Here is a 22,236-nt window from a genome sequence, read left to right as displayed (position 1 = left end):
TTTGTGCCACACTCCACAACGTGAATGATCAATATGCCTTTTCAACTAGGTACTGGTATAACATTGTTTTAAACCAATAAAGTAGGTTCAACAATTATTTTCTCATTTAACAGTAAATCATTTAATCATTTACTTCCCTGCTCCATTAACAGTCCCGTCACACACGGCTGCAGTGTGCAGTGTGATACAGTAGTAAACACCCCATTCATCATGCACCTACATTTATCTACAAGTCATTTACTCACCATTCAAAAACATCCCTGTTACTTATTTTCCTTCCTTTTTAATATGTTATGATGTGGGCTGGGGGTTAGGAAACCAGCCCTGTGACTGAAAGTTTGCTGGTTTGATCCCCTCGGCTGACAGTCCATGACTGAAGTGCCCTTGTGCAAGGCACCTAACCCCCAGCTGCTCCCCGGGTGCCGTGGATAGGGCTGCCCACCACTCCGGGCAAGTGTGCTCACTACCCCCTAGTGTGTGTGTGTTCACTAGCGTGCATGTATGTGTGTGTTTCACTGCACAGATGGGTTAAATGCGGCGGTCTAATTCCACAGTTGGCTGATGGCTCTGAATAAATCAATAAATGTCTATTTCTGAGACAATGTCTAACAGGAGGGACTTCTCTTTCACCCAGAAGTGCAAGCCTTTTTGCCTTCTGTCACTCACATTTAGTTTGGTTTCACAAGCTAAACTATGTGTTGTGCTGCATAAAGCACCAAAAATGCTGCAAAAATTCATGAGTCAGTGGAACAAGCTGAGTATTTATATGTCCAAATCTATCTTAGGAAAGTCTGACCAGCCAGGACCACATGTTTTAATGGCACAAGCCTGGCTGACTAAGACCTTAGTCAGACAATGACAGTTGAGATGTGCTGTGTACATGGCCATTTCTTAATGTGACCAGCAGTTGTGTGCATGTAAACGTAGTCATTGAAGGGTTTAACGTTACATTACTAACCAAATATTTAAATATATTTCGTTACAGACACAAATATACAGTCAGCTCCATAATTATTTGCACTCTTGGTTAAGAGGTCATAAAAATGTTTGTGGTTAGTCTCACGCTGAAAATATGAGATAAATCTAACCTATAATTAAAAAAAACTGTTGAAGAAGAATGATTTGTTAACATAACCATGTTTGTCATCCTGCATACTTTGTGCAGCCTCCCTTTGCCAACATAAGAACAGTGAGTCTTCTCCTTTAATGTTTTATAATGCTAGTATAATACAAAGTAAGCAATCTGAGACTCCTCCTCAACACAGAACACAGATTTTTGATGTTGTTTAGGTCAGGCTGCTGGGATGACTATGTCAAAGGCCTGATTCTGTGGTTATTAAATCATTTTAGGCATGGATTTGGACTTTGTCCTGCTGGAAGATGCAAACATGACCCAGTTTCAGCTTTTTGGCAAATGTAGCCAATGACCTCAATGACCCATGATGAGTCTATGATGCCATGTATCCTAAAAAGATTCTCACAGCCTTTGGTGGAAAAACAGTCCAAAACACCACAGACTTGCCACCATACCTAGCAATGTGGATGATGTTCTTTCTGTCTGTCCTTCTTTTAATGCCAAACCCACCTTGAGTGTTTCTTGCTCCATTTGTGTCTCATCTGATCACATCACACAGTTCTAGTCAAAGTTCTTGGAGCGTCTAACTTCAGGCAGCTTTCTCATTTGTGTATTGTCTAATATTCCCAATGCTGATGAATGACTAAGGGAACTTGACCTTTGTGACTGATGGATGACTGCTTATGTTTTACTGAACCCTGAGGGCTCATAAGAATTTCTAGAGGTTCCAACAATGGACACGTATCTTCTTTCCTAATACACACACACATATCGCTGTCCAAAAAAAAAACAAAAGATAATGACTTTTTTTTTAATCATTTCAGCTCAGAATCTGCCTTTTACATTGCGTGAAAATGATGAATGAAGCAACAGAAATGCTCCAAAAATGAACGGAAATAGTAAAGAAGGGGTTTGCCTTCTCCTGAAAAGTTACCATTTTGGAGAAAATGATCAATGACAACAGTCATTCTTAAAAAATTAGCAGTGATTACGGTGATAAACTACAAACCACTTCCTAAGTTTGATTTAAATGCATTTACCAAGTTACCAAACAGAATGACATTTTACTGACCAAAAGCTGACCAGCTTCATAAAGCAATCAATAACAACCCTCTATGAGGGGACACCAGCAATTCTGCCCATGTCTTAGCAAAACCACTTAGGTATCTCACCTGTGCAGTGACATTTGTAGTGTAAAGTCCTTTAAACCAACCGTGGCTCGCTTTGATTACACTGACCTGAATGGAAATGACTGCTCAAACATTTTACATGACAAATTTTTTTACTGAACAAGCTAAAACTACACAAATAGCTCCTGTGTGAGCAAGTGGTGAATTAAACACGGCTACATTAATTTAATTTCTCCATTTCTGGATGGCATGTAGTGGCCTTAATTAGACAAGACTTAAAATGCTTTTCAAAGCACATTTCAAATGCTACTGCGGCATGAATTCAGGGCAGCGTCAGACTGCTTTTCATATGCTGAGAAATGAGGGTAAGGGTACAGGAGACAGAGAAACCCTCAGCTACCAGGAGCAGCTTGAGCTTGACAGGGACAGAGAGAAGCATGGCAGATGTCACTGTGGAGACTTGACAGTCAGATGGCTTGAGCTCCAGTGATCTGAACGCAGGCCAAATCCACTCAAATACTTCAGGCAGCACAATCATGCTTGAGGGCGCAGTGAAAGCAGAATGGGAAAGTCTGATGGAGGACAGCGTTTCCATTGCTACTCGATTTGATTAGAGGCTCTTGCTAAGAGTAGCCTATTTTGTCTACAGAAAATGCAAGAAGACATCTTGAAATTACTAATAATGTGTTTGCTTCAAATACTACAGTAACGTTTTATCCAATGATGTGATAAATATCAGAATAATCACTTCAATTATCTTTATTAAGCTCACAGCTGACCTGTAGATTTCATCCTATGATTAATTCCTACAGATTTGTTTAGCTACGTACCAACTCTTAGCTTGAAGTCATTGAAGGAATGCTTATTGATGACATCGAGTTTTCCCACCAGTGCGAAGGCGAACTCCACCATGGTACCGATGTGCATGTACTGCCTATCGTGCTCCTGAAATTTCAAAAAGCAAATGCATTATGAATGCACCAAAAACCTTCAAAAGCCATTAAACTGTGCCCTCAAACTTCCTTTTAGGTGTATAATTTATAAGAATGGGTTTGGGCTCAGCAGTCGTCAAGGATGGAAATTTCTCTCTCTCCTGACATATCTTCCCTGACTGCTTGGGCTCAGACAGTGGCAAAAACAGTAGCTCTGAAATGTAGTTTGCTGTGAGGATATATGTCTCTTTTAAGAAGTACTCCATAAATGTGGCTATTACAAAATGAAAGCTAACAGAAGTGGGTAACATGGTCTTCTACATAGTCTGATGGATCCTACCAAGCCTCTTAGCATCCAAGCAATCCTAAAGAGTTTTCGTTGAAGTATTTCTAGCTCCGTCTTAATTAGTCTTTAGCTTAAAGCTGCTGATTTTGTTATTCCAGACTGTTCCGTTACATTCTTTTGGTCATTTTTGTCAAAGTGTTACCTGGGCATGTTCAGGTGTGGCATTTAGTCCAGTGGCTGCCATATAGGTGCTTCCAATGGTCTTGATTTTTTCAACTCCACTGAACTTGGGCTTGGAGAGCAACTACATTAGAAATAGCAATGAGTTCCCAACCACACCAATTACATAAACACAACAAATTTGTACAAATTAACACAAATTAGCCCTGCTGATATTGCAGCTAACAAGCTACATTTTCTTTTCTCTTGCAGAAATATTCTTGTAATAAGGGTCAGTTGTTGCTAATAATGAAATAAAAAGCTATTTCTTGAAATACCAACAAATAAGTGAAAAAACAGATTTATGAACATTTTGCTATTCATAAAAAAGAAACAATGAACAAAAATATCAGTTAAATATGTTCACACTTCCATATAAAGATAATAATGTATAATAGCATTAATATTGTAAATGCATAGTTGCAAACACAGAATTGTGGAAGACCATATCTGCAGATATCAGATGTTTAGTCACTGCATGAATGTTTTAACTTTAAGTAGCCTTTTTTTATCAGATTACCATCCACACATTTACACTCTGAATATTATAATGTTATGTTACGCACTCAGCTCTTCAAGTAACATATACTGTTACAGTAACTCCCTCATTATACAATATTATTGTAGGAGCCCGTTAGCCTGTTAGCTAGCTTAGAGCAAACAACCCAGTTACAGAGAATACAGAATACAGACCAATTACAGAAATTTCCAAATTCTGCTTGCACAGATACAAACATTGATGACTACACAGTGAAAGGATGTAACAAAGTCTTTTAGACCTCACTGTTAAACAGAACAACTGTGATTCCTCTCCTTCTATGCTGCTTTTGATTTGCACTGTCATATTATTTGTACTAATATTGTCTGCACCTGTGTTTGTAAGTGGCAGTTCAAAATAACCAGTTGGGTTAAATAAGTCAGACTTCCCATCAATAGCTCTTTGGTCTTGATTGCTATGCCTGACGCCTTATTATCACATGGGGGAATAATATAAATAAATACAAAAAAAAAAAAGAAAGAATAACATCAGAAACAGAGTACATGTAAAAATAACACAGAACAATACATGAAACTAAATACAGAAATTAAAAAACAAGATTATATAATTAGTAAATCATATATCATCATATCAGAAATAAATTAATCAGGAAATACAAAATTAATAAACTTAAATCAAAAACGAAATAAAATAGAATCAAACCAAAAGAAATATATGCCTCATTTAATTTAGTGTTTATTCAGTCAATTTTTCATATTGACAGATCCTGCCCTCCAAACAGATTTGAGAATCATACAAACGAAAAAACTGAAGTCACCTCATCAAAGTCAGCGATGATTTCATTCAGCAGCCTGAGGCACTCGAGGCCTTCCTTGTTTACGTCTGACTCTGTGTAGAACTCTTTGAAGTCTGGGATAGACGCAAACATTACACAGACCAGGTCGTATGACTGGTGATATAGATCCTGTCAGACACAGCAGAGAGAGAGATCTAGAGCTTGAAGAGATTACAAACTCATCAGCATTGATACAACATCACAGTCAGGCAGAACTGACTTCTTCTCCGTGAGCCACATTCTAATATTTTATATATTTTTTCCAGTCAAACTCATTTGTCTAATGCTTGGTGTCTGTGCTGGCTTTATGCTGCTCAACATACTGAAATAAGTACTAAAATGACCTTGACTGGGCTGATAACTAGACAGTAATTTAATGCATAGTAAGTAAAAAAAATGACATTCAGAAATATAAAAATGAATGTACTCTAAAATACTGCTTGTTCGGTCAACCAGTGGCAGATTCATATGCTAGCATACTAGTTTGATAGACTAATCTCCCTATATACCCACTCTACAAGATTTATTAGGGGACAAACTGGGGCTGTACCACCTGAAGAGGGGCCTCTAGCGCACCAATCAATGTAAATCTTTGTAAGAAACTTCCTTCCAGGGAGTGTGCACCCCCAGAGCAGTGGCTTTAGCAGTGCACTCTCTAATGTGTCTATCTATGGTTGAACCTCATTGAGTGGAGTGATCTAAATAAGATTTTCTGATACGGGTGTTCCAACGTGAGGTAGTAGCACTTGACCTTTCTGTGTAGCACAGAACTGTTTTAACAGTTTAGAATATTAACAAGTTTACTTTATAGTGAGGATCTAAGGCAAACCACTACAATGCTTCTCACCTCGTTCTTCCAGTTTCGGGCCAGGAAGTGCTCTGCTACATGGGCTGGTAGAACGTTTTCCAGTAAAACACGGTTCAGGTTCTCCATAGTCTCAATCTCCTCACACTCCTTCTTGAACTTGTTCTTCCACAGGAAGTCCAACCTACAGTAATATTCATTCTGTTACAAGAGGACACAGAGGTGAAGAGACTGGAGGTCACCATGCTCCTTTCACTGACAAAACAACACAGCAAATCCACAGAGAGAAGCTGCACAGTTTTGCAAGCACCTAGCATTCTGATGAAATATCTGACCAAAACATGCAAGCAGTAGACAAGTCTAGTTTTACTACTGAAGAGGAACTACGCAGTACATGACAAAAAAATCAGCTGCATGTGAGACAAACCTTCAGATTCAAACCTTCTGATCAAATGTTGGGGGGCAGAAATTTACTGAATGTCTACGGTCTATTTAATTCTTTAATGTATTCTGGGTAATTACATTCCTGGCATTTAGGCTGTGTTATTGTCATTAGATAACAGTGATTATATTAAGTTATATAATAAGATTTGTTGAAAAGACAACAAATAAAATTTGTTGAAATTTTTTACATAGTTTGTCATCATAAAAACGTGAACTTGTTCACCAGCCTGATGGCATTAGTATTAAATGCAAGCTACAACAATCGGTAGCTAGAATTAAGCTCTGTTCGAGCTGGATTAGTTTAACATTAAATAAATGTACATATCATTATAAAATTTATATAACTGACTATTTAATTAATATTAAGAATTGGCATTTGAGGTGATTTTATTTCACTGTCATTTGTCTTTTATAATGGTTTATTACAATGAAGTGCAATCAGTAAGGTATGGTTTGTGTTTTATTTTAATAAATAACTAGAAATGATTTGATTTGTAAAACATTAACTCATGCAATACACTCTGCACAGGTTTACGCATCATCATCCTGTACACGCTAAACTTAGACTTTGGTTTAGCTTTACAGTAAATGAATGTTGTTCTTAAAGATTTTTTCCTCATTTATCATGACATCAGATTCAGAATCTTTATTTGGCAACTGCAAGATGTACAAGGATTTTTTTCCTCATGCAGGTGTCAACATAAAATCCAATAAAATATTGAAAGATTATATATGTCTATTACCTACTGCTTTTCAAATTGTCTTAAATATAAGCAGAACAAAAGCAAACCTAAATCAATCTCTCCTGCAGAATACCATGCTTTTGCTATTGCCCTCCAGAGCTCTTTCCCCCTCTCTGACATGGTCTATGCGCAGGCGATAAACTCTGAATCGTGAGCAAATAAATCACATCAACTGCTTCTGTCTGAAATGTCATGTGTGAGTTAGGTCGGAAAGGCATCCAGAGGAGAAGGGAGCGTGAATGTGATCTCCTCTGCATGGCCCATAGCACGCTAAGCTGACATCTCTCACTTACCAAGGGACAAAAAGAGTTTTATCAGAGAAACTCAAATACTTTCCCTTGTTCTTTATGTATGAATGAGAAGAAAGTTTTAAATTTTCAGTAATTTTGTGACATTATTTATTCACCCTCTGTTCTATTTTTACTAACCTTCACCAGCAACATAAATGTTCTGACCCATCACAGCCATTTCTGGCTACAACCAAAGATGATGGACTGGCTGTGTCCCAGCGATTGAAACACTTTCACACACATCGACTGATTAGAATCTCCAAAAGCCACTGAAATGGCACTCACACTTGGCTATGAATATGTGGAAGAACTTGGAAGTTTCCGATTTTGAATGAAGCAAGTTTTCTGCGCTACTTTCACTTTCCAACTTAAAAAGCAGTCTGCTCAGTGTCACCCTGTGCCTGTTCTATGAGTAGCAAAAATATATTACAATTTGCATTCCTTTTCCTCTCATTGAGTACAGTGTGTAAGGGCCTTTAGTCTAGACCATGCCGCCACCACAATATATCTAATGAATGGCCCACCAAATGTCGGTCATATGCCAACGAAAGTGTCCTTGTGCATTGTATTGGTCACACCCACTGTTCCAGTCTGGGCTTTATAGCTTTATCTTGACATGACCCAAAACTCCCTGCTATACATCATCCTAGAGAGGTAGAACCAAGAGCAGAGAAACGAGGGAAATTGACTCTCATGGCGCTATCTGAATTTGGGACAGTGAAATAGGGCCTGGATAACCGATGGGATGACTCTCTATACAGCTCTGATGGATGGCAGTGCTTTTCTAAGGTCCGGGCTATGTTTAGCAGCTGCTATCGAGCTGTGTGGCTTTTTTGCACCTCATCTACGCAAACACTTCAGGGTGAAATCATTACTGCTGGGACGACACTTAGTAACGAGAGGCGCATATTTGGCGCGTGCATTCTCAACCCGTTTCCCTGCTTCTATATTAAAGCAAGCTCTTGTTCTATTTTTCCAGCTTTTTTCACTGAGTGAGAAAAGTGCGGCATATGATCAGAGTCAATCTCCCGGCTGAGAGTCGGGAGAAGAGGAGATATTGAAATTATGATTTGAATGTAATGAAAAGTTACTTTTGTGTGTAGTCTTGTTCTGTGGAAAGAAAAACCATCTGTTACATTTCTGCCATGTCATTTCTTATATCAAAACACACAGAAAAAACAGAGACTCTTACCTGTCAATACAGAACCCAAATCAGATGTAAATGTGATGCATTTCATAACTAAGCATGTCATTAATTTTGTTGTGCACATGTAGTGCAAACTGACAATGGTTAAGATAGCTTGTTATTATTGTTAAGGATCTTTTTGGTTAAAAGACCAAACAGAAAACTTAAAAAAAACTCATCCAAAATAAAAAAAGAAATCCAAATTAAATTTATTCCATCACATAATATCTTCAAACTTATTTATCTGCTTATTTTAACTTCTTATCCACCATTGACTGGCTTCAAGTAAACATTATTCAGCAAATCCTTTCAGTCCCATGTGGTCTCATCATCTTTTTATTTGTGGGCATGATATATCATTATTCGCAGATAACTGGGAAGATGTACTTATTAAAGTTATCATATTAGAATTACAGCCAGTAATTATAAACAATAATTTAGCAGCATATTTTTAGCTTGCACATGCATTAACCCTTGTAGTCACTAATGCTGGGAATTATAATTCCTTTTAGTTAAGTCAAATGGATAGCATGGTGTAACACTGCACATATATCTAGTGCTGCAAACAATCTGCTAAATAATTTAAAACACTTTCACTAAATTATTTAAATCATAAATTAATAAATCCTAAATACTTTAATAAAAAGATGATTAAATTGCCTGTCATGTAGGGGACAGTCATGGGCTGGAGGTTAGGGAACCAGCCTTGTGACTGGAAGGTTTCTGGTTCGATCCTCAGAGCTGACAGCACATGACTGAGGTGTCCTTGAGCAAGACACCTAACCCCTAACTGCTCCCGAGGCGCTGTGGATTGGGCTGCCCACCGCTCCGGGCAAGTGTGCTCACTGCCCACTAATGTGTGTGTCTATTCACTAGTGTGTATGTGGTGTTTCACTTCATGGAGGGGTTAAATGAGGAGGTGAAATTTCGCTGTTGTGGGACTAATAAGGGTCTATTAATCTAATGTTTATTTCAGCTATGTCATGGGCATGTAAAATTAGTTCATGATCATTCGTTAGAGTTTAACCTGTGCTCAGCGCACTTGGATAACAATGTGAACTATAAACTATAGTTAACGGCCCAGAAATACTGTCTGTTTATTCCTATTTTTTTCTATTCCTAGCCATGGCAAAGTGATATTTTACAGTTTCTGTCTTCCACTAACAAACAATATCCTAACTAAAAACAATATCCTTCTGCACATGCAAAGCACAACTCTTAAAAAAATAAAACAGAAAGTACATCCCACAGTAAGACTGATGGACTAGTAGACTATACTAGTAAAGCAAAAAAATGTATTTAGTTAGTAGTCCTATTTAAAGTTTTACTGCTGTTTATTTATTTGTTTTGTGGTCGTGTCATAGTAGTGGTAGAGTATGTCTTTTGAGATTACTGCTGGACAGCCCAGCGAGCCAGCCTACGAGAGTCAATGTCTCTTACTGAGGCACTAACTGACAGACTGAGACGCAAATGAGTGACCATTGCCCGAGACATGTAGCAGTTGACGCTATATACCTAATACATTTCACAGGAAAACCCTCCCAACACCGCCGACGTAAAACCAATATTGTAAGACAGCAAAAACACTTTCTTTGAAACACCTAATATATAATATTCAATTAATATCACACTCGTTGTTGTCAGTGTATTGTTGACATACCGCTGGTCAGTGCGGTGAAGACAGCAGCACTTATACCAAAGACACCATTTCTACATTGTTAGTTAATAAAGCATCCTGACTGATAAAATATAGCCATAATGTGTTGTGTGGTTTGTGGTTGTAGTAACAACAGCCAATTCCACAGATGAAATAATTAAATGACTTTAGTGATTTGTATGCTTTTAGCTGAAGCGATAACCTGGTGCCTGGTGCAGTATTTACAAGACAATTATAGATGTCTGGACAGATGTCTGCAGGCAAAAATGCATAATCCAAGACTCAAACATCAATCAATATGGTACAGATCAGCATCTCTGATCAAACCTTTTCTTGATATTTTGATTTGGAAGCCATAGCTGGCTCTGGCTGCTTATACACATTATGCTGACGTAATATTAACAATACGGCTGCAGGGTGCATTCTCTGGGATATCTATAATGGGTGAAATATTCTGAGCAGTACACATGCTCACAATGTATTTCTTGACATCAAAATTTTAATATTTTTGTTAATTCTGTTGGTTTGGACAAAGACAGAAAAAGCCTACATTTATACAAATATCCAGATACGTGTGACAACTGCTTAGCATAGTGCTTTGAACGCCACTGCTATCATAAAGAGAGTTCTGTATAATTACACAGTTCAATAAAATCACATGATTAACAAATACTGAATCTTGTACTTAATGATGGTCCACTAAATCTTAGCTTGCCTTGTCATGTTTTGTTATCTCTAGCTAATACATTACATAGTTTTTATTGCTTTGTTATTTATTATAACATACTGTCAACCCCAAATTTTAGGGTCATAAACGTTCATATCTAAACTCACCTGCCTGGCCAGCACGAGGAGGGTGACGAAGAATATGAAAAGAGACACTGAACCCATTGTCTTCAAGTCCTTCAGAACTCCTGGCCTTGGTATGGAAGAGACAGAGTGAGAAACAGAGAGAGAAGGAGTGGCATGTGAGTCTAACTGATTCCCTGATACAAATCATGTCATCTCTGGTCCAGGAGGGGCCAGCGGGCCATATCTTCTCCAGCTGTCCATTAATAAAGAATGTCAATGTTGTTTAATGTTAACATGGTAGCAGAGCTTTCTACTTAACTATGAAGACTGGCAAATAATCCATGCCTATGTTCCTGAGTTCACAGCATGCAGCATGCAAATCATAGGATGATGCTAAACACAATATAATACAGTATAATGGAATATAAAATACAAATCCATTGTATCCTAACTCCACTACTGGTGCAGCCAGAAGAGGATGGAGTTCTCCTCTTTTGAGTCTTGATTCATCTCAATGTTTCTTCTTCAGGGAGTTTTCCTGAAACTGTCTTTTGCCTCAACTTGATGTAGATCCACAGTTCTGGGAAGCTGCTTTGGGACAATGTGTCTTATATGGCACTAAGCAGTGGGGAAACCTAAAAGCCCTTTTAGCTCCAGCTTCAGAGAATGACTTCTCTAATTATGATACTTATGTTTTACTAATTTAATTGTTATTTTTTTGGTTAGAAGCAAAAGTGTTGCCCAACAGAAAATTACCCAATCATGATATCTTTTTCTGTGGCATCTAAGTATATACAGCCAAGCAAAATCTTCACAACTGGTAAGGGTTTCAAGACCTAAACTGAAGAGCTAATGTGTCATATTAAGCACCACCATAATTAAGAAATGATGGTGAAATTGCCCTCATGTTCTGATTTAGAATGGGTGAGACCACTTTAGGGAGTAAAAACACTCTAGGCCTTCTAAAGCCACTGATAAGTCACTAACTATGAGTACAAGCAGTAGCATGACCAAATTTCAGCCAGTTGTTATAAATGAAAAACAGCAGCAGCAGCAGCTTTACACCAGAAATCTTTACTGAGTCACTGTAAAACTGCTAAAAGATAAAATGTCTGTTATAAGCTTCAGATAAAACGTTTTATGTCCATGAGTGAATGGCCAAAAAAATGCCACTATCAAAGCGCAAACATACTATGAAAATCCGCTGACAGTGGATGAAATTAGCATTATCATAGAGATGTTTTTTTCTCTTTTTGACATGACCTAAACTGAAAGCCTAATTCTAAGGCTCACGATTCACCACTGGCATTTAGGCACTACATAAATAAAATGAAAGTGGACTGAACTGAACTGTAGACACCTTTCAACTGAGCAGACAACCCTGTGTTAGACTGATAGATTCAAATCTACCTCCTTATGTAGCTAACTACAATCAATACAAGCTTAATATCACTATGAAAAGTAAGCACATTATTTTTACCCCATACAATTAATCAATTTCAGCATTTATTTCATACACAGACAAAACAAAATGAACATACACTGCATCTTGGCAGTATTTGCCTGGAGGCTTCAATCATCATGAACAACCATAAAGAATATTTCATCTACTGTAAATATCCAAATGAATCCTCCAGTGGATTTGCAGCATAACTCAGCCTTCATAAAGACAAAAAGCTTGGCTTTATTTCAGGCTAACTAACATAAGCCTGTCTCCAGTGGCCCATAATAATAAAAGTCCATTAGGAGGAGGAACTGGAAGCTTTGCAGTGCCCACTGAGAATAATAGGCGGTATATATGGGATGGGCAGCCACCCAACAATAGCTGGCCTTAATAAGCACTTATGTTGAAGCCACTTTTGGGTCCAAGCTAATTTAGAGTGCCACTTAAGAAAGGCTAGTATTGGACACAGAATAGCAGGTCATTCCAACAACAGCTACCCCATATGACTTCTAATCAACATGATAAGGATCGATCATGTAAGAGCTGTGCTGTCTGTGGTCTGCTGCTTCAAGCTGTGAATGGAAATGGTACAGAGGTGCAATGAAGTGTGCTTTTATAGTTCTCAAAAGAGTGCAACAATTAGGTTATGAACAGCCTTGAGGTTCACAAGCAGTAGCCTAGTAAAAAAGGTCTATACAGCAGGCAACATTTGAAAGTGCTCTAAATGAGTTCTTTAGAAAAGACAATGACATGTGTGTCCTTATTATGCTACAGTTGGCTTCACAAGTTATGAAAGTCACATGTTCTAACATTCTCAGTTGCATCAATAATTATTGCTGTTGTTGTTGTGTATAATGTTCAGATACCATTTGAATATACTTCACCAAAGAGCACTAAATAGCTTCTACATAGTGCCTAAAAGTCTTTTTGCTAAGAGTATGCAGCTCAGGATCACACATTTGCAATATCATAGACAGGTATGAGTGAGTGAGAGAGAGAGAGAGTGTCAGTTTGTACAGATACTTCCTACTTTACCTAACATTGTCTTATGTTGGTGCTTGGGGAACTTTTAGCAAAAAGGGTTCTATATGATACCAAAAAATGACTGTATGTACAGAACCCTTTTTGTTGCTATACAAAAACACCTCACATTTTTTAAAGAACCATATACAACAGATTTTAAAGTGAAGAAGAACAATTTAACCCTGCAAAGAACTATTTAAGCTTTCAAACTGGTGTGTTCTATATAACCATTGCCTTTTCTAATTGTTTTTTCTTTACATTGTTCTATAGAGTGATGCATACTCATTTGCATTACTATTTGCATTACTTCTGACATTGGAAATTAATCTTCACCAGCCTAGAGACGGTCTTTTCCAGAGGACAATGATCAGTCCCAGTCTTGTAAATCTGTAGTAGTTTTACTACATAAACTCTATAAAGGAAAAAAATTGCCAAATGAATGGGACAGTCTGAAGCAGGCAGCCACACATGAGCCTAAAGTCACCATGGCCAAAGTCAAGTGTCAGCAAGAAGGGAATAAAGCTTCGCAGCACTGGACTGTGGAGCAGTGAAACTGCATTCCCTGGATTGATGGAGCTCCATCCAATACATTTGGGAAGAGATTGAGTGGTGTTTGTGACCAAGAACTGATCAACAAAAATCAGTATCTGAGCTCACTAATGCTTTTGCCAGAATGCAATCAAATCCTCACAATGCTGTTCTAATATAGTGTAAAGCCCTCCCAGAACAGTAGAGGCTGTTAATGTAGCAAAGAGGGGGGAAACTCCCTATTAACTCTCCTGATGTAAGAAGAAACAATAGAAGAGCAGATGTCTACACACTTTGGTCATATAGTGTATTTGTGTACAGGAGGAGAAGATAGGGGATAGCTGGATTGATGAGTAAAATCTGTCAGCTTCAGCTCATTAGCTCTGCCCAGGTTCCCCTCCACCATCTGGTTTCCAGCCTATTTGTAGCCAGAGATGGTCTTCAGTTCACTCCACTCCTCGTTGATGTTGTTCTGCTCCTTCTTTTCCTTGTATCTTTCATTACCCTGAAAGAGTTTCTTCCTAAGTTCTGCCTGTACTCATTTGAGCTCCTCTCTATGTTCCAACCTGAAGGTCTTCTTCTTTTTATTCAGCAGGTCCTTCACATTCTTTGTGATCTACTTTTAGTTTGCATTGTCTTTGTGGAGGTCATATTATCCACAAAATAGAAGACAGAGTCTGTAATACAATGACCAAGTCCCTCAATGTCATCTCTTTAAAGAAAGCAGTGAGAGGAGCAACAATAAACTGGACTCAAACTGAGGACTCACAAAGGCCATGCATTTATTCGGTAGAAAACAGCAGCTTTTTATGCATTCACCCTTCCAGTGTTTGACCAAATAAATTAACCCTAAATCTACATGCACAAAAGTTGTCAGTCTACACAAAACATAACCTTGCCCACTTTAATTTCAAATGCAAACACATTTAGATATTTTGAGCACTAAACAGACACAGATACAGATTGAGCCACTGCATTTATATCCCTGCTTCATCATAAGAGAGCCAGCTTACCTTTCCAGGACCTCGGTTTTGTAAAGGAACTTGCTGTACTCATCCAGGAGGGAGGCATGAGTCTGTAGAATGATGATGTTGTATGCCACTACTGCGGTAAGCATGATGAGCATCTTCAGCTCGTAGTTGATTCTCAGGAATACAGAACAGGAGATGAGGCCCAGAATGCAGCTGTAGATTAAATACTGCCAAGGAGAGCAACACAAGCATCGTAAACATGGGAAACAGCATCCATAATGTAAACTGAAGTGATGGTAACGGTGACAATAAATGAAATGACAACGGCAACTGCAGTAATGCTTGGTTCCCTTTGTCCACAATGTGTTTGAAATCCTATGTTGTCAACAACTTTTTTCTAACTTTGAGTCTAAAGCAGCAGTCACACCGAACAATAAAATGTGCAATTCACTTGAATGAGAAAGGACATATGAAAGTAAAAACTTAATTGGCTTCCTGCAGCAGTTAAATCTGCTTCGTGCTGAGCTTATTTAAGCAAACTTTAACTCTGCAAATTTGTGAACCTCAGAAGTGAGAGCCAACAGAAAACGAGCGCGGTCTCTGATGTCTAAGCAATCTAAACGACAAACTATATGTTCGCTCCAAACCACATTACGTAAGTACCGCCTGTACTCGCCTGATTTTTACTCACTTCAACAAAGAAAAAAGGAAGGCAACAGTCCAGTGTGACTAAAGCTGAAAACATAGACATAGTTTTTAAACATAGTGAAACTTTCACTCAACTTCAAGCCTAAAAGAGTTGCACTATGTAAAGCGTTTTGCAGCTCATTCTGTCAGCTTCAACAGGTGCAAACCCAAAATCTAAATTCTGATAACACATCGTGTCAATTGACTTTAAAATAGCTGAGTTCGCCGGATCAACAGACAAAAAAATAAAACAGAAGCCTTTATTGGAGTTTACTGGGTGAATAAAAAGGAGCCCCCCCCCCCCTCTCCAGCTGCACTAACTAGCCATCTTACCGTAACAGCTATTTTAACACTACTTATTATTCTTTGTTAGTCTAAACACCCTGCAATTTTACACAGAGCTAAGATTCACTTGGGCCCCAAAGTATGAAATGTATAGGATAGTATAGGATAAGCACGATTTCACAGGCTTAACATACCCACAGCAGATAAAAACTCAAACATAGTGTATACACCATAAATATAAAGATAAAAGACAGATATATAAATTTAAATGTCAGTTTGAGAAGTATATTAAGGTGACATGCAAATGCTGCAAATATGTAAATTACACGTCGCTGGTCACTTTATCCTGTGAATGATATAATGCATATATAAGCTGCTAATTTGGCTAACTAGTGGAGTAACTGAACGTGTTTTGCAACTTTTATTTATTCTGAATTGCTTGATGTAACTGTCTAGTTGTACAGAAATTATGCTATAGGCACCTCACATCATTCAACTACTAGCCTAGGACTTTTCTTAAAGCTACAAAACAAATACAGTAGTAAGTTGCATGTCTCCAGGCTTTGCTTCAGACTTTCTCATGGCCTAATGAATAATGAATAATAATGCCTGGTGTAAAAATGTAATGTGATGAGAACAAGGACTCTTTTTTTTCTAGAAAGACAACACTGAAGGTAATACTCACAGGAAGGTAGAAATTGTTCTTCTCCAAGTAAGCTACTAGATGCCCATCAGGCTGCAATAGTGTTTCATTGGATATATTATAAAGGGGTAGAGGAGGTGTCAGGTTGTCTTCCAGAAAGAACTGAAAAGAAAAGTGATGCTCCTGTATCAAGCAGTCATTTTGAATAGGGCACAACGGCAAACACTGTTTCAAATAAATGCCAAAGCAGTTAGCTCACTTTTTTTTTTACTGCCTATTAAGTCACGATGCCTGGGGATGTTATTGTCTACACTGTGTCTTTATTCCTTTTTGGATAAAGTACGTTCATATACAATTCACCTTATCTAAGGAGCATCTTCGAGGAACTAAACAAATAAACAGAAGTTGTGAAGTGCTATCTGACTCAATTTTTTTTGCTGATGGAAAAACAAAAGAAAACTGATTAAAACCAATGATCCAAAACCCCAGCGTGCGTCCTTCTCGGGTTTGGGGCTTATCTTTTCACATCATGCTGGGTTTTAATGAAAAGCTAGCGGCACAGCACGGATTTGAATTTGAGTGACATGCTGACTAAAGACAGACAACGGGAAACTCGTTTCTAGTGCGTGTTTACAAATAGTGACACGCACGGTTGCTGGGGTGGCCGAGTTTGGAGGAGAATCAGCCACCCACTGCCAAGTTACAGATGGATGGAAGGCTGAGCCAAAATGACCAAGTACAACACGTTTCAGCCGTAGCATGAATATTTTTGCCTTTTATTCTTGGTTTAACTTGGAAGTGAATGACAATCTATGAACTTACGTATATAACGTCTTAAATACGGTTACGTTTAGCATGTCAGTCAAAAGTTTGGACACACTTTTCTTCACTTTTTTTTTTTTTTTTTTTTTTACATTTTTTAGAATAATAGTGATGGCATCAAAACTATGTAATGACATGATACTATGCAGTGACCAAGAAAGTGTTAAATAAAACATTTTAGATTTTTCAAAGCAGCTCCCCTTTGCCCTGATGCAGCTTTACACACTCTTGGCATTCTATCAAGTAGCTTCTTTCTCAAGAGGTACTTCAAAAATACATTTTAAAATTTGTGTTCTGGAAATAAAGAAGCACTTACAAAATACAGGACACAACTTGTATGTATTTGCTACGCATAACATATAAGCATTAAATTTAAAATCCCCCATAACCATCACACTGTCCACCCTGTGTACAAATATTTTCCTATACGTTAAAACAGTAATTGTGTATTAAAATGTGCAGAAGCATGTTCTCTGTAGTGGGTGTGCTTATTTTCTCTTTGAAAAATAATTTGATCTGGGGTGCACAAACTTTTGCATAAGTTTTTTTTTTCTGTATTTTCATCTACTTGTATCAACTAAACATACATTCTCTGAGTGGACAACAAAGTAAGCTGCTCTGGATAAGAGCATCATTTAAATACTGTAAATGTAAATTGATGAATAGGCATTAATGTGTCCTAGAGACAAATTCCAAGAATTTAAGCACAAACAATATATTAAAATACCAAGGATAATGAGATATATATGTTCAATGAGTAGTGATTAAACTTTTAATCAGTGCTATAAATTGATCTATGAGTATAGTAGTGCTGATAACACCTTGACCCCTAACAACTAACACGTTACTTGCCATGTTGAAGACGGCCATGACCAGGATGAGGGTGGTGGTTGCCATGGTCAGTGTGAGGCGGGGCCAAGGCTTGTCGGCAATGATGCTGGAGGATCGGAGGATCCAAAGCCATGATGCCGAGGCTGTTTTACTGCAGTGCTGGAGAAACAGGAGAAGTGTCAGTTAGACAGGAAGTACACTCGAACAGATTTATGTGGCAGTCAGAAGTGATTAATCCAATAAAAGTAAATTATTTTTCATACTTATTCTTTACATTTGCCCCACAAAATAAGTAGCAATACATTCTGGAAATAGTTTTTGTTTTAGTTACAGTTTTGTCTGGAAAATATGTCTTTAGAAAAATAAATCTAACAGTAGGATATTGCCAAACAACCCAAATGCACTAAAAATAACTTGAGAAACAGAGGAGAGGAATAAACCTGCTGTCTTGTGAACACTTATGACACATTAGACATTGAGTATATTGGCGCCCAGCAACACAACAGCGATTATTTTAACTTCCAGCACTTTCAACAAGAGCACAAAATAGCTTAACAGATTTTGCAGTGTCACTTTCCTGTCATTTGAATCTGATCTTATCCCTGCAAATTATACTTATGTGAAAAAGAAGGGGTAATATCATGATGAAATGATCACAAGTGAGAAATCTAATGATGATGGCCAACTTTTGAAATCTTTATGAATGTTCCCACATACTGAGCTAAAAAAAGTAATTTCACAGTAAAAAAAGCAATAAATCTGTCCATTTAAAATTTTAATGAACAACTTTAGATAAGATTACAGAAAATGGCATGCTCACCCTGTAAAGTAACAGCAATGAGCTATAAATCTGAAATTTCATTTGCTGTCAAGTCTAGAAAATTGTCTACAGTTGGCAGAGCTAGTTAAAAAACGCATCTGTCTATGAGGCCCTTAAATTGAATTAATTTCCAGTTAAAATGGCCTCTAAGTACAAGTTATGATACAGGAGAATAGATATAATTCACTTTTATAAGAGAAGGGAAAGTCAAATTAAAAGAAGTAAAAACATTAATAAAAATATTGTGCAAGACCTGGAAGACCACCAAAACAGCCACCTTTAAGAGAAAATCAAGCTCCACTCTTTGCTTTAGATCTGAAAAAAATCCGCAGAACTTTATTTTCTTCCACTCTGAGAAGACAACTCTTCTGAAAGTATGTGTAGCTGTCAAGAAGTTGAAAAGAACAGCAGACAACAGCAGAAAACCAACCAACTTCTAAGACTTAACTTTGAAGATGTGGAAAAATATAATCTGCAGATTTCTATTAAAAACAACTAGAAGCAAGTCTCCTGAAAAGAATGAAAGCTGTGTAATTTTCTGTTAAACAACTTTTTTTCCCCAATGCTGAAAAATTATTTGCAGTTAATTATTGTTATGACTGGAAATTAAATAAATGAAGGATAGTCTCTGGCTTTTGCACAGTTCTGCATGTTGAGAAAGCCCTAAGAATATCTCAAGACACAAGACTGAATAAAAAAACTGAATCAACTGAAAGCTCCACTTCTTATTCACACTATCCAAGTGAAGATGCTTACCAAGAAATGGCCAATGAAGCAGATGAGTAGAATCATGGAGAGAATGAGGAAGGACATTCCAAAAGAGATGCCCAATACAGCAGTCCTGAAATGATAGTACAGCAAGAGCTCAGTAAGCATAAGGAAAATTTATTATTTCAGTGGTTTTGTACAACTGCAATTGATAGCAGATGTTTGGTAAGTTTATTAGAAGCCAACACAAGCAAAGCCCATTAACAGAATAAACAGAGCTCATTATTTTACTAATCTAAAGCCACACATCTTACATCCCTCTACATTAGTGGTACTGCATGGAACATTACTAGACTTTCTATATGCACAAACAAGTACTGTCCAAATAACCTTCTACTCCATATGCCCTCAGCCTTATGTTTTCTATGATTTCACTCATACTTTGCACAGTTTAACTTTAATGAAAATGGAGACAGAAACTCACTTTGGCAAGACCAGAATCTGCACAATAAAAATGCAGAAGAAGATCAAACAGGCACAGGTGATGTAGTATTTGAAAGCAGGCAAGGTTGTTGCTCTGTACTACAAAAAGAGAATAAGTAACAATATTCAGTGGGCTTTGTTGATATTCGTAAACATCTGTATTCAGGAAAAAAAAACAACTCATGATGAAACCGATTAGAAAACCTTCCTTGTACTTTCAACTGCTGTTCATTTTACCACAGGACTACTGTTTATCAGTTAAGTTACCCTTTCTTAATCCCACACTTGAGAAATTCACCTCATTTAATCAGTGAAACACCCACATACACATTAGAGAAAGCATACACATCAGGGGGCAGCAAGCACACTTGCCCTATCCACAGTGTCCAGGGAGCAATTAAGGGTTAGGTGCCTTGGTCAAAGGCACTTCAGTCATGTCCTGTCAGCTTAGGGGATTGAACCAGCAACCTTCCAGTCACAAGGCTGGTTCCCTAATCTCCAGCCCACAACTGCCCACTAAATAACTACTATGTTACTGACATGGTAGGTGTGTAATAGTGTGCTGGTTTGAGTGTATCAGACACAGCAGTGCTTATGGGGTTTTTACATATATCTGTGTCTGATCATTGATGAAGGGCTGGAGGATGGCTAACACAAACTGTGCATCAGCAAATGGACAGTATCTAACTTTAAACCAGCAAGGTGGACCCAAAAACGAATACAAGTTTCTAATGAAATGGCCGGTGAAGGTAATTTTGTAGTGTCTTTATTTTTTTTTTTACATTGTACTATGAAATCTTTCTATTTTCACAAAGAGATTTTGGAAAATATATTTTCCTCACTTACCTCTTTTTCTAATGCTTTATTATGAAAAAACAGTGATATTCTCTGAATGTCTTCAGATTTGAGCCATTGTCTGAAAGATACAGGATGAGAAGTACATTTGAGGTTAGGTTAGGTTGAGGTTCATTCCATAAATTGAAGCAGTAAATGACCATGATGTCATTGGGAACTACTTTTGAGAATTGATGCCATCAAATGTCCGTATCATCCTTTCATTGAGTTCCTCCTCAAATCGCTTCTTCTGAGATTTCGTTCTGTGAGAAGCAAGCCAGAGAATACTTTAGGAACTTTTTCACAGTATGAGCTGAGTGAAATTTCACTAACCTTTACAGAAAGCAACTGCAGCATGTTTAAAAGGGAACAGGTCGTACCTCTCTGAGCGCCTCTGAAAGTGGTACTGACCCAATGGCACATCCTATTAAAATGAAATTATACACTTTCAGAGTCAGGCAAATGCTCGATATTAAAGGTCACTACAGATGAACAGAACGGCAAGTAAACAGATATAAGACTTCCAATCTATTTACAGCAGTTTAACCAGAAATGCTTAAAAACTAGAAGACATAATTGAATAGGATCTAATTATGCAAACTGCTACAGAATGCCTAATTGGATTAATTGGTTTAGTATTTTGCACACTGAAACTCAACATGGTGCCATGGACATGGGGCTCACAGCTGTGTTAATTTTGCCGTTCTCATTAGTCATGCTGTCCCGGTGGTGCAGGTTGGCGAAGGGCTTGGCAGCCCCCCAGGACTCCAGGTAACGAGTCATTCTGACTGATGCTCTCATCTTGGCCCCGTCCAGAGTGTGTCGAGGTCTGTAGTGATGCTGGGGACTCCTCCTCTCAGCCTGTCCAAAAGAAACAGTGTAATGAAAGAAGTGTCAAAAAGAGTAGAATTCAGGATATCCACTAACACATACACCATTACTGAAAAGGACATTTCACAAAATATAAGGTCAGAAGATGCGGTAGTCAAGAAAGGCTGTCTGACTGTGTTGGTCTAACCCTGGCAACTATAACTGTACAAATGCTAACAGTGCAGCCCTTAGATGCAGTAACTCCCACCAGTAAAACAAGTATGATATATCAAGTATGATGTTTCATTAGGTTATTCAAACAATTTAAATAATGAATCAAAATGAATGACATTAGTATAGTTAATCATGATTACCTGCATTTGTCTTATTGCCTCTAATTTTTTGCCTAAAGAAAGACAACTATTTTTCATTTAAAAAGCAGTGCATGTTGTTA

The 22,236-nt window shown here is 37.8% G+C and overlaps 1 protein-coding gene across 1 annotated transcript in view; it reads right to left on the bottom strand.

Moving 5' to 3' along the window:
* Positions 1-22,236, bottom strand: part of adcy2a (adenylate cyclase 2a) — a 149,279-nt gene that overhangs the window by 1,759 nt on the left and 125,284 nt on the right. Inside the window, exons 10-23 of the mRNA XM_017700855.2 lie at positions 21,657-21,833; positions 21,353-21,396; positions 21,155-21,235; positions 20,985-21,054; positions 20,140-20,237; positions 19,704-19,788; positions 18,149-18,286; positions 16,517-16,636; positions 14,902-15,086; positions 10,936-11,020; positions 5,824-5,982; positions 4,959-5,105; positions 3,626-3,727; positions 3,036-3,150 (exon numbers count right to left, since the gene is read on the bottom strand). Coding sequence (XP_017556344.1) covers positions 3,036-3,150; positions 3,626-3,727; positions 4,959-5,105; positions 5,824-5,982; positions 10,936-11,020; positions 14,902-15,086; positions 16,517-16,636; positions 18,149-18,286; positions 19,704-19,788; positions 20,140-20,237; positions 20,985-21,054; positions 21,155-21,235; positions 21,353-21,396; positions 21,657-21,833 — 1,606 coding nt within the window. The remainder of the gene's footprint in view (positions 1-3,035; positions 3,151-3,625; positions 3,728-4,958; positions 5,106-5,823; positions 5,983-10,935; positions 11,021-14,901; positions 15,087-16,516; positions 16,637-18,148; positions 18,287-19,703; positions 19,789-20,139; positions 20,238-20,984; positions 21,055-21,154; positions 21,236-21,352; positions 21,397-21,656; positions 21,834-22,236) is intronic.

This window comes from Pygocentrus nattereri, chromosome 3 (assembly GCF_015220715.1).
Source record: "Pygocentrus nattereri isolate fPygNat1 chromosome 3, fPygNat1.pri, whole genome shotgun sequence".
In the NCBI taxonomy this organism is placed as follows: Eukaryota; Metazoa; Chordata; class Actinopteri; order Characiformes; family Serrasalmidae; genus Pygocentrus; species Pygocentrus nattereri.
Note: the sequence above shows the minus strand (reverse complement) of the source record. Positions and strands in the feature narration are given on the sequence as shown.